The following is a 17,239-nucleotide window of genomic DNA, read 5'->3' on the forward strand; positions in this document are numbered from 1 at the left end:
CCTAAATCAAGATGGAGGTGATAGAAGATGGAAATATTATGGATCGGATTCCCATATTATTGCAAAGGGACTTGGAATATTATCAGGTAATATGCACTAAATACCTTATATAAGCTACAAAACCACTTTTTATTATTCAGGCTGTTTTCCTTTTTCTTCTGTTGTAATATCTATTCTAGATTTTAAAAAAATATCTAGCTCTTGCAAATGTATAATTAATTTGATCCCATTTTCCAGGCAAACCAGACGGTATTATCTGAGACAATTTGTCCTGGAGTAGTCGGTGGGAGATTGGACTTTCCCAGAAATGCCTCATTTGCAGCGGTGAAAATTGTGCTCTGGTTAGAAGAGGAGTTTTCAGTTGCTTTCAAGTAAGTATATTTACTTGACTAGGTAAAGGTATGCCTATAAAATTCTTATAAAATTTTCTTCTTGTATGATTCACTCAATTGATTGACCTCCAATTTAATTAATAAAATACTCTATTTTATTCAATAAATAGACCAGCCTTTAAAGTATGCAGCATGGGATGTCCATCTACTAGGTGGACATGGGCCTCATAAAAATAGCAGGAAGAGCTGAATGCAGACTGTTACAAACCGGCCAATCTGCCAATTATTGGGGGAGCCCTATTTTCAGCAGTGAACGTCCTGTGGCTGAAATGATGATGATGATACCATTGTACTGACTACTCTATTATGTAGTCACTTTAAATGTTAATAAATAGATTTTTTTTATATTCCAGACAAGGATCAGGAATGTTTGTCAAGACTGAAGAAGATGATTCTGGAGATATTGGTGTCGCCAAAACTTCAGACCCTGACAAATTCGTGCAATTAGCCATTAAATCCAGTGATTCTTTGCTTGGTAAGTTTTTATGTAGTTAATTTATCTTTAGACTAAAATATGTACCTATTTTTGTTTGCAAAATCGCTTTTGTTACAGCTACATAAGATGCCCCAGTGCTAATAAAACCTAAACTGATTTGTTGCTGTCCTTTGTACTAACACCTCCAGCATTTTGGGGATCAGGGTTTCTCTCAACTTTCCACACCTTTATCATCAACGTTATAAAGTCTCTTTTATTCATGTTTTTTGTCAACTTTCAGAACATCTGTCCTTCAGCATTAAGGTCCATATTTGCATGTTTCTACATATCTATTCTGATCAGGGTTTCTCTTAACTTTTCACACCCTTATCATCAACGTCACAAAGTCTCTTTTGTCAACTTCTAGAGCACTTGCATATGTTGGCCCAAGAAGCTCTCGATCACGCGGACTTGCCAGTATTGACGGCTACTCTTGGAGCAGCTGCCCTGCTGAAGAACAGTCTGTTCTGCTATCTGCAACACGTTGAGGATATGGGCAGCTCAGAGAGACTATCTTTGCTGCAGGTTAGAGATATTTCCGTCACAAGCACTAATATGTAATTTATTCTAATGTAATATGGTTTAAACTCCAAAAAAAATGTAGTTCATTTTTCACTCGACTAAGTATAGGTACATTTTGCAATAAGTCTTCAAAGTTGCTTCCATAGAGTCAACCTTAAAACATAGAGTTAGAAGTAACCACTTCGTCATAGGAGTGAAAACTACTTCTAAAGATAAATACAATCAATGTGTCAGTTATACCAGGAGTTATTCTCGGATAAAAGTTTGGTCGAATCGGGCCTAATTCAATCATTGGAATAGTGGAGAACTAACAGTTCTTACAAAATCAGTCAACATTGAACCTGAGGTGCATCTTACCAGAGTAAATACAAATGAGTAGGTCATCTTCATTCTCAATTTAGCGTGGATTAGCGGTGAGCTGCGCTGAATTTTGTCAGTATGTGCGTGCGCGCCTCATACTTACGTATTGGCGCGCGCTCACATACAAACCGCGCTCGGTGCGTTTCTGTGAAGATGACCTACTCATTTGTATTTACTCTGGTAAGATGCACCTCAGGTTCAATGTTGACTGATTTTGTAAGAACTGTTAGTTCTCCACTTACTATGACCTACTCATTTGTTCTCTGATCTTACTTAAGTTATTCAGACGAACACTTTTTGTCATTTTAAACCAAAGTTCGTCCCGGGTTTAACTTTTTTGTATTATTTTAGTTGTATTATCGAAAGACGAATCGAGCTAGCTTATTGATAAGATTGTTGTTTTTTTTTACAGGCCTGTTACAAACGCTACGTAACAATGTCAGAGGCAGTCGCAGAGAGGGTGCTAGATCTCCACAACAGGGTGCTCTCTCTATACATCCTGCAGGACTCCGGAGGCCGGCCCATTGATGGACAGACGCGGACGGTGCATGAAGCGGGGACTCCCTCTGTGCAGGGATGGTGGCTTTATATGAACGGTACGTTTGCTTTATACTGACAAACACTGGACTATTCCCACCTCTGGTTCCCACCGCTGCAACTCCTGTGTAGCCAGGATCTACAGCTTGAAAGGTACTATGCATTAGCCTATGCGCAGACCACCGACTTTTAGTTGGCCGATAGTTGGGTCCGCTTCTAATTTGTATGAAAATCAAATCGGTGTAATGTGCGCACTTCCATACATGCGCATGATTAACTGCCCGACTAAACTATCGGCCGACAAAAGGGCTGACTTCGGTAAAATGATGTGACGTGAGGTGCCAAACTGCGGAAAATGGCGGAGGAAATATCATGAATAATATTAATATGATTTTATTGTTACCAATTGTATTTGAAGGTGTATGCGTAAACGGTGTGTTTGCATAAATAAAATATTTGTATTTGTATTTGTAACTACTTATTTACCTCTCAGTGTCTTGAGGCAACTTAAAAAAGTACATTCTGTGTTTTTATTATTATGTAGACAGTTAAATACTGCACAGTATTTAGTACACCATTTTCTTTATTTTCTTACATCATACTAGAGGTGGGCGCCGATATACAATTGGCCGGCGGCGGCGCGCCGACTTTTTGACCTCGGCGGCGGCGGCGTCGGCGGCGTGACCTTGTTTGACCTTTGTTAATTAGGTTTTTTTTCAAAAATCTGCTTTTTTAGTATCTGCCGTCAAGATTAATCAGGTGATTTGCAGTTACTTGGAGTTTGAGCCACTAGAGCAGTGGTTTACCCTAGTAAATTAGATACTTTGATATTTGGATAGCGGGTTTGGCTGAGATCAGGTTCTCGTATATTTCCTAAAGGCAAGCGTACCAATGTGCCGATAAAAGTACCCTTAACATGTATTTTTGAGCTCTTTGGAGGCACAAATAGTTAATGTTGGATTAGCNCGCGCCGGCGTGGCGCCCACCTCTACATCATACACAAGAATACGCGTGCGTGAGTCAATGTTCGCTCGTATGTGAGGCCTTGTCGAATAGTATCCTGTAGGTGGGCCATCGGGCGTGTTTTGTTTTCGATGTAAACTCGCGGAGATGAACAGGCCTGACATTACACCGATTTAGTACCGGTCGATTCTTCGTACAAATAAAATCGGGCCCAACTATCGGCCGACTAACAGTCTTTAGTCTGCGGGAAACTTAAAACGAACGGATAGTAATAATTACGAATTTTAAGGCCATCTTAAAGTCGCCTCCTTATCGATGAATGTTTGTTTTCGTTACAGGTAGTAGAAAAGATCTATGGGATACCGTGCCTCCGAGAATGGCTCAAAGAATCTTTGCTGGAATGCTGAATGAAACTCTTACCATATTGACTGTGCGTTATTGCCAGGTAAGAAGGTTCATTTTTGGTTTAAACGGTAAATATTAGTTAACGTTAGTAGCTACGCTGGATGCCCACGCTTAAATGACAGCATATCCTATCTACCCATGAATTGAATGAATTATCTCTACTAAAGCCTGGTCTGCGAGCACGTAAAATTTCGTCCAATGACCCCAAGCTACCCATCCTTATCGCTCGCGCGTAATTATGTTGCTGTCGCGCTCGCACACTCACTGCGGGCGCCCGTCGCACTCGGTACAGAGATAATAAAAAGAGAGAAAAAAAAATAGGTTTATACTTATGTAAATAACAGTAGGGTGCATGGTGGATAGCTATTAAATTAAAATGATAATGTGCTAAAACGTGTCGATATAATTTAGTTTTTTTTGCTATAAAACTTCCCTAACGTCTGTCTGGCCAGAATCGGGACATTAGGCCAAATCTTGCATTTGCCTCCTGTAAATTAAATAGGTTTGTATTCCTGTAATATAAACTAAATGACCTGATGTTATAATAGCCCAGTTTTAGCTTCTAAAAATATTTTTTTGTTTATTTCAGACAACAACAACAGAAGCTACTAACCGCCTGCTCCTCAACGACATTCTCAATATCCTACTCTGTGTAGCTCAGTTACTTCCATCTATTTGCTCAACCGGTGCAGACTTGGCTGGACTGGAAATAAAACAGCAGACTCGAGATGTTAGGGATGTCCACGCGAAGTGCAACAAATTGTTCAAGTGCCTGGTGTATAGGGGCGCCGAGCTGCATTTTATACATCAAGTAAGTTTGCTCAACGTAGCTCAGATACTTCATCAATCTGCTCAACCGGTGCAGACTTGGCTGGACTGGAAATAAAACAGCAGACTCGAGATGTTAGGGATGTCCACGCGAAGTGTAACAAGCTGTTCAAATGTCTGGTGTATAGAGGCGCCGAGCTGCATTTTATACATCAAGTAAGTTTGCTCAACGTAGCTCAGATACTTCATCAATCTGCTCAACCGGTGCAGACTTGGCTGGACTGGACATAAAACAGCAGACTCGAGATGTTAGGGATGTCCACGCGAAGTGCAACAAATTGTTCAAATGTCTGGTGTATAGAGGCGCCGAGCTGCATTTTATACATCAAGTTAGTTTTCTCAGAGTAGCTCAGTTGTTTCCATCAATTTGCTCAACCGGTGCAGACTTGGCTGGACTGGACATAAAACAGCAGACTCCAGACGTGAGGGATGTTCACGCGAAGTGTAAGAAGTGTTTAAATATCTGGAGAAGCTCAGTTACTGCCATCGATCTGACATGGTTGGGTCGGACATTCACTTACGGTTAAAGACATTTATTTATTAGTTATTACCTTATTCACTTACTATTAGGTCGAAAATTGATTAACATTTCCAACTTGTGCCATATAGGGAGTTAACTTGCTAGTAAAAAGATTCTGTCCCATATATTGCCAACATTATTCCCTAGGTACTTATCAAAGGTCGAAGTACTTCAACACTTTTATCATCAATTCAAAGAGCAGGACAAGCCGGCAGTCTCGTCCAAAGACAGCCCGTACCCTTAGTTCACATTCGTGAGCCCGGACCTATTCGAAGGCAGTTTTGATGACATATCCCTGAATGTTAAGAGCACACAAGACCTGCCCAACAAGACTGCTATAGAATAGAAACTACATAATTGCTACCATAATTTAAACCTTATTCTCTTACCATAATATCGAAAATAGATAGATCCGTCTGCTCGTTTGCCTCCTATCACATAAAAAAAAAATCCAACTTGTGCCATATAGGGGGTTAACTTGATAATAACAGGACTCTTTTCCACATATTGCCACCGTAATTTGAACCTTACGCTCATATTATTTAGGTCGAATATCCTATAACATTCTTACACCAATTCCAGGCCTTCAAAGAGCAGGACAAGCCGGCAGTCTCGTCCAAAGACAGCCCCTACCCATGGTTCACGTTCGTCAGTCCGGATTTATTTGAAGGAAGTTTTGATGACATATCCCTAAATGTTAAAAGCACACAAGACCTCCCCAATAAGACTGCTATAGGACTGGAGTTGGTTGTGTTGTTAGCGCAACCGCAGCCATCTTGGGCTTTGATTGTGAAGGTAGGTAATCATTATCATCATCATTTCAGCCACAGGACGTCTACTGCTGAACATGCTCAATGATTTCTGGATTAGCCTACTAGCTTTTGCCCGTGGCTTCGCCTGTAAATTTTGGTCTATCACATAAGGGTATAAAGTATTACCCTACCCCTTTCAAAAACCGGAAAATTTTCCACTATGAATCATGCAGTTTGGCCAATATAGGCTAAAATGTCATAAAACATATTTCCACGCGGACAGAGGCACAATCAAAAGCTAGTCAATAAGAATAGGACCGTAATCAGGAACCACTTGAAACTTATACTTCAAGCCTTATAAATGTAAGTGACACTATAATCAACCTTATGTCCTCCTTCTTAAGGTTCTAATGATGCGCAACTGCCACCTAGCTCGAATGCTGCTAATCCGAGCTATCATGCATAATTATTATGTCAGCATAAACGATCCATAACTCCAAAAAACGACCTTATTGAATTTGTTAAGTGACACTATAATCAACCTTATGTCCTCCTTCTTAAGGTTCTAATGATGCGCAACTGCCACCTAGCTCGAATGCTGCTAATCCGAGCTATCATGCATAATTATTATGTCAGCATAAACGATCCATAACTCCAAAAAACGACCTTATTGAATTTGTTAAGTAACACTATAATCAACCTTATGTCCTCCTTCTTAAGGTTCTAATGATGCGCAACTGCCACCTAGCTCGAATGCTGCTAATCCGAGCCATTAAGCACATGTCGGTGGATAACTCTCTGGCTCTCGCCACAACTTAAAAAAACGGTAACTCCAAAAAACTCCATAATTCCAAAAATAGCTCAAAACGATAACTCCATAAAACGACCTTATTGAATTTGTTAAGTGACACTATAATAAACCTTATGTCCACGTTCTTAAGGTCCTAATGATGCGTAACTGCCACCTAGCCCGAATGCTGCTAATCCGAGCCATCAAGCACATGTCAGCGGACAACTCTCGCTGGCCAGCTGATGGTCTGTGGTACAGTGTGGATGGGAAAAACCAGAAGTGCAACGGGTTTTTATGCACGGCTGACGGATTCTGCAAGTTTAAAGGCGATAGTGACGGTGAGGTTTATCTTAGTTTATCGCTAATCCATCACTAAATTTTAATGACAGACTCAAAAAAAAAAAAGAATTAAATATTATAAAAATGCGGTAACAAACATAGGTAAATAAAACATACAGCTAACTTGAGAATTTCTTTTCAAGTCATGAAGAAACTTGATATGCTTGCAATGACTCTGAACATATTAATCATTGTTAAAAATTGGCTCTAATAAATAAATAATATATATTATTTTATCACGTTTAATGCACTTTTGTTGGAGTCAGTTTTTTTTGTTAATATTATTTTTTAACCACACTACGCTTGACTCTCTTGACCGTCTTAGTACTTCTTATAATTTTGATGGTGACGATACGTTATTTAATCGGTAAAAACTTTTCAGCCAGAGAAGAATACGCCAGAACAGCTGGAGCGTTGACCCACATTCTGGCCACTATTGGAAGCAAAGCCGAACTCAAGTCAACCCTCTGTTACGCCTTGGAGATATCAGGCAGAGACTGGGCCGCTTGTTTGGATAAACGACAGGTAAATAAAATGTAGGTCACAAAGCGTCATGACTGCAGTGAATTCGTAAAATATTTGCATATTATTGCTTTTCACTTTTCAAGCTAAGCAACATATTGATGCAGAGTCCAAAGAAGATACCTACTATCTTTTTAGCATACAGAGAAAAATCTAGAGAAATGCATTATACAGTGATAGAAAGATAAGGAAAAAAGTCTAGTGTTCAGCAATTTGAGCTTTTAACAATGGCTGAAGATGCTATTCAGTTAGGTTCGGTTCACGCTCTGGCTTAACGTCCGAATGTCGTTAATGCAATACCCCTAGTGTTGTTTATACGACACTGCAGCTTGATTGATGCACGTGAATAGTTTTAAGCTCTTTTGATTGATTTGTTTTTTGCCTTAGCCATAAGCCGTGAACGTTTTAAAAAGCTACCCCAATATTAGAAACAGTGGGTAAATCGTGAACTTCGTTTTTCAAGGTTTGGTGCGACCGAAGGCCTCCCTGGTTGGCCGGGATACTTGCAATCGTCGGAACAGCGCTTGAGTTCATACCACCAATACTTGTCAATGCTGTTCTTTCAGGAGCTTCTATGTATCAGGTAACCTATAATTAAATCTTATTATATCACTGTCAGAACCATTCTCGTCCACGCATTGATAAAAGGACTGTCACTACGCGAAATTGTAGGTACTTTTTCCAGGAAAAATGACGTTTTTCTTATCAATGTGTTAATTGTGTTGTTTCTCGTCTCGTCCCAATCACAGTGATGGTAAGAGAGAAAGAGGGGTAAAGAGAAGTCTATTTTAATAAATCGTCTTAGATTCGAATTTGTCTACTCACGGACATTGCCCGCGGGCGGCGTGACCGGAGGGAGCGGCGAGCGTTCGGCGAACGAACGAGCAATGTTCGGTTCGCGAGCGAACATCTAAGAAGACGATCCTGACGCACTCTCTTCAACGACTTTGCACTAAACGGTCTCGATAATCTTGTTTTATACCGAAAAGACAATTATTTTCATACAGTCCACTCTTTTCATTTATTAACTTCCACTACACTCACTATTGGCTCTGTGCACGATTACAGCGCCAACTAGCGTCCATAACTTTGTGGGCTCTGTCACATTGACATTTAGGTCGTTTATTTGTGAAAAAATATCGAAATGTAAAAATAACAAATATTTTCGACTAATAAATTGTTTTGATACCACGATTTGGGTGGAAAAAAGGTTTTGAAATCATTTTGGTCATTCAAATCAAATGAGGTAAGTCCGAAAAGTGTGTTTAATTTTGATTGTGTCGGGGTTTGTTTACTTCATTTATAGTTGTAGTTTTACAGTAAAACAAAAAGAAAAAGCTACTTTAACGGTTTCATTATATAACAGTAAATATATTTAAATGATCCTGTATCGCTAGTAATAAATTAAATATCGTTTTCAGATCGAAATGAGTATTGTTCTGAAGACCGGGTTTGTGAGTGTTACAATATCAAATTCCAACCACAAACCGTATTTAAAGGAAAGTTGTTGATATTGGCTGGACAAGTCCGAGATGTAGAAGAATTAAGAACAAAACAAGGGCAGAGTTCAATAATTCACGCTCTCATCATAAGGCAAACATCTGTGCACAACAACTACTGTGACTCATTTTTGTACTACCACGTTGTATAGTTTAGTTATTTCCAAATTGTAAACGGCTATTAAAACAGCCCTATCGAAATACAGTCCACTCTTTTATTTAAGTTCCCAGTAGGACCCTTTTCATGCGATTAATTAATGATATTAAAATGTATTATGTAGAATCGCTTTGCCATTGACAGATACATCTGATGACAGAGCTTACATTATTTCTACTTTTGACCACCATGAGCGCTGCGATAGATTATGTCCCCCCCACCTAGTACTTCGCACCCAGCGAATAGAAGTAACAAATTAGATTCTGTATATATTCAGCAGTTTAAGTTGATTTATTTTCCGTTCTTATAATTTAAAAAATCAGGCACTTTAACTCTTCATTTTGATTGGTTAACCTATAGAAACATGTTAATCAAATTCTTTATTTGTATGTTGGCCCTTTTCGGGGCGTTATATCACGCCACAAACATTACAAAAAATATATTTCTTTTCATAATAAAATTTCTTCGTTTCAGACAATGTCTCTCTGCCTAACCTGCGTATCCCGTTCGCTAAACTGCATACCACGTAGCTTCACGAACGCGTGTACAATCATAGAGAAGACTTTGCCTTCCCACGTCAACCCTGTAGGAGGCTGTGTGTTACTACAAATGTTGATTACAGTCACGTATGAAGAAATGCTGAAGTGGGCTAACAAGGAAGCTGCGAAGGAAAAAGGTGAGATTTTGTATCGAACTGGATAGTGATAAGGGTCAATATTGCTTGACTTTAGTTCCGAGCATTTCATTTAAGTTAGGCAGAAGGTTAAGACTATAGCTTAAGTAGTTGGAATAGGTGTGATTTTACAATGAAAATGTAATGGGCTGATTACAGTACTTTTGAGACAAACATAATTTGACATTAAAAATGCACCATAAACTATTTTATTTTTTGTATTTGATCTATTTATTTGCCTAACGGCATACATCTAAATTTTAATGTAGGTACCTAAATTGATGAATGCGATTTTAATAAGACGCAACAATACAGTCAGCGTCAAATGGTTCTTGACAACCAAAGTAGCCAAAAAGTTGACAACACAGTCTTATTCCAATGAGGGCTATCGTTTTAGCGCTCACCAGTAGCGCCACTGTAGAGTAAGGTCCTGTCAATCGCCAGGGGTGCCAACTGTTAAGTATAAAAACGATAGCCCTCATTGTAACAAAGACGTGTTGCGAACTTTTTGGCTACTTTGGGTGTCACGAACTATTTGACGCTGACTGTTCTAACCGATATTGTTGCGTTGTCCATAATATAGGTACAGGGTGTTAGCTAATTGGGTATATGCGGCTCATCCCAACTAATATTATAAATGCGGAAGTAACTCTGTCTGTCTGTCTGTCTGTCTGTCTGTTACGCCTTCCCGCTTAAACCTCGCAACCGATTTTGATGAAATTTGGCATAGAGATAGTTTGAGTCCCGGGAAAAAACATAGGATAGTTTTTATCCCGGTTTTTGAAACAGGGACGCGCGCGATAAAGTTTTTCTGTGACAGACAAAATTCCACGCGGGCGAAGCCGCGGGCGGAAAGCTAGTATTATCATAAGTGTCGGCACACTAGCCCATCTTTGGAAAATTGATATCTTAATTTTAATTATTTTAATTTTCATACAAATCTGATTTTATAAATTTTATTTTGTTTATATATTACCTAACCCCCTGTATTACTAAGTCTAACATATTATTTCAGCTGCTACAGCCAATGGAGAGCCGCACAATATGGGTAGCAAGTCAAACAGACAGAGAGGGAAACATGTTCGGATCATGAGTTTGTCTCATACAACCAGTGAGTATTGTTCGTCACATTCAATATCATCTCTATCTCTTAGTAATAAAGTCCAATTTAATAGCTCTTTGAGTTTCGATGGGAGCCACAGTTTGTAATCTTCGATAGCACTGGCAATTGCCAAAGCTCTATGTTCCATAGACGAAGCTGACATCGTCTTTATGTCTCAGCAATAAAGTCCACTTTTGCAGATACCTCAAGCTCGTTGAATTTCGATGAAAGCCACAGTTCACCATAGCACTAGAGATCGTGCAAGCGCCGTTCTATGTCTTAGTAATTAAGTCCACTTTTGCATGCAGTCACCTCAAGTTCATTGAGTTTCGGTGGGAGTCACAGTTAGCCATTTTCAATAGCACTATTAATTGCTGAAGCGCTGCATTCTTATCTCTTAGTTATAGAGTCCACTTTTGCAGATACCTCAAGCTCGTTGAGTTTCGATGGAAGCCACAGTTCACTGTCTTAGATATCACTAGCGATTGACAAAGCTGTATGTTCCATAGACGAAGCTGACATCGTCTTTATGTCTCAGTAATAAAGTCTAATTTTGCAGATAACTCAAGCTCGCTGAGTTTCGATGGAAGCCACAGTTCATCATCTTCGATAGAACTGGCGATTGACAAAGCTGTATGTTCCATAGACCAAGCTGACATCGTCTTTATGTCACAGTAATAAAGTCTAATTTTCAGATACCTCAAGTTCGTTGAGTTTCGATGGAAGCCACAGTTCATCATCTTCGATAGAACTGGCGATTGACAAAGCTGTATGTTCGATAGACCAAGCTGACATCGTCTTTATGTCTCAGCAATAAAGTCCACTTTTGCAGATACCTCAAGCTCGTTGAGTTTCGATGGAAGCCACAGTTCACTATCTTCGATATCACTAGCGATTGACAAAGCTGTATGTTCCATAGACCAAGCTGACATCGTCTTTATTGCTCAGAAATAAAGTCTAATTTTGCAGATACCTCAAGCTCGCTGAGTTTCGATGGAAGCCACAGTTCACTGTCTTCGATATCACTAGCAATTGCCAAAGCTCTATGTTCCATAGACGAAGCTCACATCGTCTTTATGTCACAGTAATAAAGTCTAGTTTTGAAGATACCTCAAGTTCGTTGAGTTTCTATGGAAGCCACAGTTCCATGTCTTACATATAACTAGCGATTGACAAAGCTGTATGTTCCATAGATGAAGCTGATATCGTCTTTATGTCTCAGTAATAAAGTCTAATTTTGCAGATAACTCAAGCTCGTTGAGTTTCGATGTAAGCCATAGTTCGCCATAGACAAAGCTGACATCGTCTTTATGTCACAGTAATAAAGTCTAATTTTCAGATACCTCAAGTTCGTTGAGTTTTGATGGAAGCCACAGTTCACCATCTTCCATAGCATTAGCGATCGCCGAAGCGCTATGTTCTATAGACGAAGATGACAAACACACACAAGAAATTGTTCAACTGGTGGCACAGACTAAAAAAACGTTTACGTTGTCCAATACATTTGGATTGGAGGATTTTCCGGAGTTCGCGGAACTTTTTGAAGAGGTATTTTTTATTCCTTTATAGTAGTTAACTTATATTGAGAAAGAGTTGAAGGGTACTGAACCCTCAGTTCGTGAGTCTATGTCGCAATTGGCCGGCTTTTTTAGGGTTCCGTAGCCAAATGGCAAAAAACGGAACCCTTATAGATTCGTCATGTATGTCTGTCTGTCCGTCTGTCCGTCTGTATGTCACAGCAATTTTTTATGCATGGCAAAGCAGGTATTTGACTGCAATCACACTTGGTGTTAAGTGAGATGCAATCTAAGATGGTACATATCTGCCCTGTTTTGTGTTTTCTCATTTTCTACCCATTTTCCTGCATGCGGCAATTATTTAGATAATCTAGATCCACAGTAGATTTCCTTGCATCACACGGTTGATGTTTTATTAAGAACGTTGACGTCATTTAAGAATATCGACTATCTAAAAATAATGTTATTTTATTCCTAGGGAGATGTGCCAGGCTCTAACGCGGAACGGGCGAGTGACGCCGCGGCTCTGACTAGTCAAATTCTGATGTCAGCACCGGGGAGAGATAGCTTGCGGGTAAGTAATATATAAAATATGAAACTAAACTTTTTAAAATAATAAATGCTACTAATATGTATATGTATACAGGGTGTCCCAAAAAGAGCTTGCCAAACTTATTTATTTATAATAGGCTGCTTGAAGGCTCACAGAGATTCCAAAGCGCCAACAAGTTATACAATGCAAATTACAAATTATGTCAGTCGACGAAGCACATGATTTCGTGCCCTACGTGCCCAAAGAACTGCACGCAGGAAGGCTACTGACAGTGCCATTCTTGTGGCGGAGTTTTGGGCTGACACTGTGTAGGTTTGTTGTCGACACGACAAGAAAAATAATGTAAATTAATAAATAATGTCAATGCTATGAAGATGTTTAGTCTATCATCAGGTATGGAAGCGGCACGGGAGGGTGTTTTTTGATGTCAAACGTCAGAGAGACTTCAGATGTGCTTCAGACTTGTCATAAATGTTACAACACGCCTCCCCTGCCGCTCCTATATCTCTGGCACTGACTCAGTTATGCCCTCAAAGTCAAAAATGTCTTTATTTGTATAGACTACTAGCTTTCCGCTCGCGGCTTCGCCCGCGTGGAATTTTGTCTGTCACAGAAAAACAATATCGCGCGCGTATTTGCTCACCGTTTAGACCTACCCTGGACTACGACAAACATTTTAAAACCAAAATCAGCTCAATCGGCCCAGCCGTTCTCGAGTTTAAATCAGACTAACGAACATCAATTCATTTTTATTTAAATAGATTTAAATAGTACTTCGACCCTAGATCTATAGTTACCAATGTGCTTGATACTAATCTAGCAACATATTTCCTAGGTAATCTACGACCACCTCCAGTTACACGCAGAGAGGATATACAAGGAACTCGGTACGCAAGAGCCTTGCGATAGTTCGGTGCCGCTTAACAAGGCTCCGCTCATATACATCATGTTCCACATTGGGAGGCGACCGTTTGATCAGGTATTGTTGAAAAGTCCAAAGTCATATTCTTCAGATAGGCTTTCAAAAACGCTTTTAGACGTCCAAGTATTACTTTACCAGCCACTGCTTCGGGACAATGAATGGGCCAGTGCTGTAAAGAAGCAGCGCAAGAAACTCAGTCACCTTTATCTATTTAACTTGACATAATTATTTAATCATCCAAGGCTCCCCAACTTCTGGCTTGCGTGGGAAGAAGGAATCTTAGGGCAAATCCTCCATTTACCTCTGGTAAAATTGAGATGGTCGTCCTCCTGCAGTAGAGGCTAAATGACCTGATAATTATACAGTGTGAGTCACGTTAAAGTGTACATATGAAAATAGATGAAACTAGACCTATTTTTATCGACAAAAAAGTGGTCAAAATCTTTTTGAGATTTTTTTTTAATTTTTTATAGAATTTTTTTTCTACCAATTACTTATTGTAAAGCAAACGTAATAACTTTTAAACTAAGCATTATATCCTGATAAAACAAAAACAGTAATAATGCTAAATAACAGGCGATACTAAAAAAATACATAAAGTACACAAAAAAGGCCAACGAATAGTAAAAAAATATACTTTTTGAAAAAAATCTGCTTAAAAATTCGTGTTTTTTTTGGTTATTTGATCAATTTCTCCAAAAAATGCCCCTATAACCGGTGGTTTTTATTACTTTGTATTGTTCTCTATCGTATTATCTTTGTAAACCCAAAAATCGCATGTCTCTATCCCTATCACAACATTTGCTATGATCGTTTATGTTACGGTTTATCACACTGTATATGTTACGGTCAAAGTGATAAATGTGAAAATTATGAATAATCGCCGGTTATTATGAATAATTACCGTTTGATTTGGTAAATCTAAATATATAAAAGGAGAAACTGACTGACTGACTGACAGATCAACGCACAGCCTAAACGGCTAAACGTAGGCACTTGAAATTTGGAAGGGACGTATCTTAGGTACCGTAGAGGTGCACTAAGAAAGGAATTTCCGGAATTCCCACGGGAACGGGAATTAGCGGGAAAAACGGGATTCACGCGTACGAAGTCGCGGGCGGCCGCTAGTGTGTGTATAAAACTAACTAAATAGCACCTTAACCTATTTTTCACTTTAAATCAAAACATTATGTTATAGGCATCATGGAAAAGTAATATTATGCAAGAAACATTCCAAACTCATTATGCCAAATTATATTAATATATGATATCAAAACGTTCAAAAGTTTGGCTGTACACGAGCACGTACACAAGATTATGTTGTTCTCTTTTATGAAATTTGTTAGTACTAAGTTTGAATTATTGAATAATCACTGTTAAATGTGATTAATTTATCACTTTTACCGCGACTGTCGGTAATTATTCATAATAACCGGTTATTATTAATAATTTTCAATTTATCACATTAACCGTAACATATACACTTGCTAGCTGCTGATTTAAGCTACACAGGATTAAATTTGTTGAGTGGAATTGAAGGCCAAACTGTAGAGCCTAGTTGTACCTGTATGCACTGACTCTCAACTCAGTGAAAATGGAAGATTGGCACTGAAATATTAGCAGCGGGCTTGATCAATTTCTATCCTAGGATTAGCCGAGATGCTGGGACTGAGATATATTATTCTATGCATAAGTCCTTGTCCTACTCCCAGTCCAGTCCTATTGTTTTTTTTTAAATCGTCACTCAACAACTTATCCATGTTTCTAGCAAAATATACAATCTAACCTAAAACCCAGTAATGAAGTCGATTTTCTTTCACAGTTCCTCCGCAACGAATGGCCAATGCCGTGGAGTAAGCTGGTCGCTTGCGCAAAGGCCTGGTCGGGCATAGAAGGCGCACGCGCACACGTCATGCGCCGCGCTGACGTCAGAGGCGCTAAGACTTGTAAAAGCACGCGACAACTGATAGAGTTATATGCCATGTTCAAGGCGCCAACTGAAGGGCTACTGTAGGTCACGTGACATTCCGTGGAGTAGCCAAGAATTGCAAGAGCTTGAGACAACTGTTAGAGTTACATAATTATAATGTGATTATGGCGCCAACTCGAGAACTGCTCTATTATGACGTACCTTATACGCCGCGCTAACGTCTGAGGCGCCAAGACTTTCAAGAGCACGCGGCAACTGTTAGAGTTATATGCCATGTTCAAGGCGCCAACTGAACAGCTACTGTAGGTCACGCACGTGACATACCTCAGAAGGTTACGTGATGCAGTTTGGTGACGTCAGAGGCGCTAAGACTTGCAAGAGCACGCGACAACTGATAGAGTTATATGCCATGTTCAAGGCGCCAACTGAAGGACTGCTCTAAGTTTTATTTTTATTTTATTTATTTACTGAGATTGAACAGTTTGATGCGCTATGAGTTGGCTGACTTCAGAGGCGCCAAGACTTGCAAGATCACGCGACAACTGTTAGAGTTATATGCCATGTTCAAGGCGCCAACTGAAGGGCTACTGTAGGTCAGTGACGTGTCATGCTGGCCTCAGAGCGTCAAGAAAAAACTAGGTGGTATATGCCATGTTCAAGGCGCCAACTGAAGGACTGCTCTAAGTTTTATTTTAATTTTATTTTGCTACACCGCAAACCATCTACGCTCAACTAAATACAAAGAAGTACCAATGGTCATCAATAAATGGCGCACAGTTGACTTGGATCGCGCCTTGCGACATTCTCAACCGGAAGACCGAAAGACCCTACCAATATCTTCAGCACCAATTAATAAAAAGATAATGCGCTAGGAAACAATAAATATTATACCAACAGAAGTCATGCTGTCTTACTCGTTGGGTCGACCACGTAGACAGAGGGCAGATTGTAACACCGCAGGTCGTGTTACTGAATATAAAGAACTACAAATGATCACCAATAGTGAAAGTTAAAAGTGCAACTTACTAAGTATAATGTAACAATTGAAATGTACTGTTGTTAACCAAATAATCATAAAAATAAAATGGCTTAAAATACTTTTTATTTTACATAATGATCCTTTAATGAATAGACTTTAGAGAAATATTTTGAGTGGTTATTTAAATGATATTTTTATCTTCAGAATTATTGTTTATTAGAACTACTTGTTTATTATGTAGTTCTACTAACAAGATTAACAAACTAATTAACTTAACCGAGCAGGTGACCATTAGGCAAGCACACTATTTACCTTAACTTATTACCCTAACACTACCACGGCGACAATAAAATTCTCAACAACTTCTGATAGAAACAATGTGGATGTTAAGTCCCAATTTTCAACCGAAACACGAAAACAGTCGTGGAGCAAAAACACTCATTTTTGGCTTATATCAATTTTTGTCCACGACTGTACAATATAACAACAATCGCCACAATAT

The 17,239-nt window shown here is 39.2% G+C and overlaps 1 protein-coding gene across 1 annotated transcript; it reads left to right on the top strand.

Annotated features, from left to right (window-relative positions):
- The first annotated feature begins 11 nt into the window (after positions 1-11).
- LOC114364032 (uncharacterized) lies at positions 12-16,098 on the top strand. The gene is made up of 17 exons (XM_028320010.1): positions 12-86; positions 238-371; positions 746-867; positions 1,235-1,392; positions 2,162-2,345; positions 3,588-3,694; positions 4,244-4,465; positions 5,585-5,797; positions 6,696-6,882; positions 7,266-7,408; positions 7,869-7,988; positions 9,536-9,737; positions 10,750-10,845; positions 12,176-12,384; positions 12,832-12,927; positions 13,742-13,885; positions 15,651-16,098. The coding sequence occupies exons 1-17, from the start codon at positions 12-14 to the stop codon at positions 15,840-15,842; spliced, it is 2,604 nt and encodes an 867-aa protein (XP_028175811.1). The 3' UTR covers positions 15,843-16,098.
- Positions 16,099-17,239: the final 1,141 nt, after the last annotated feature.

Source organism: Ostrinia furnacalis, unplaced genomic scaffold (genome assembly GCF_004193835.3).
Source record: "Ostrinia furnacalis isolate ACB-3 unplaced genomic scaffold, ASM419383v2 OfSCF7340, whole genome shotgun sequence".
Lineage (NCBI taxonomy): Eukaryota > Metazoa > Arthropoda > Insecta > Lepidoptera > Crambidae > Ostrinia > Ostrinia furnacalis.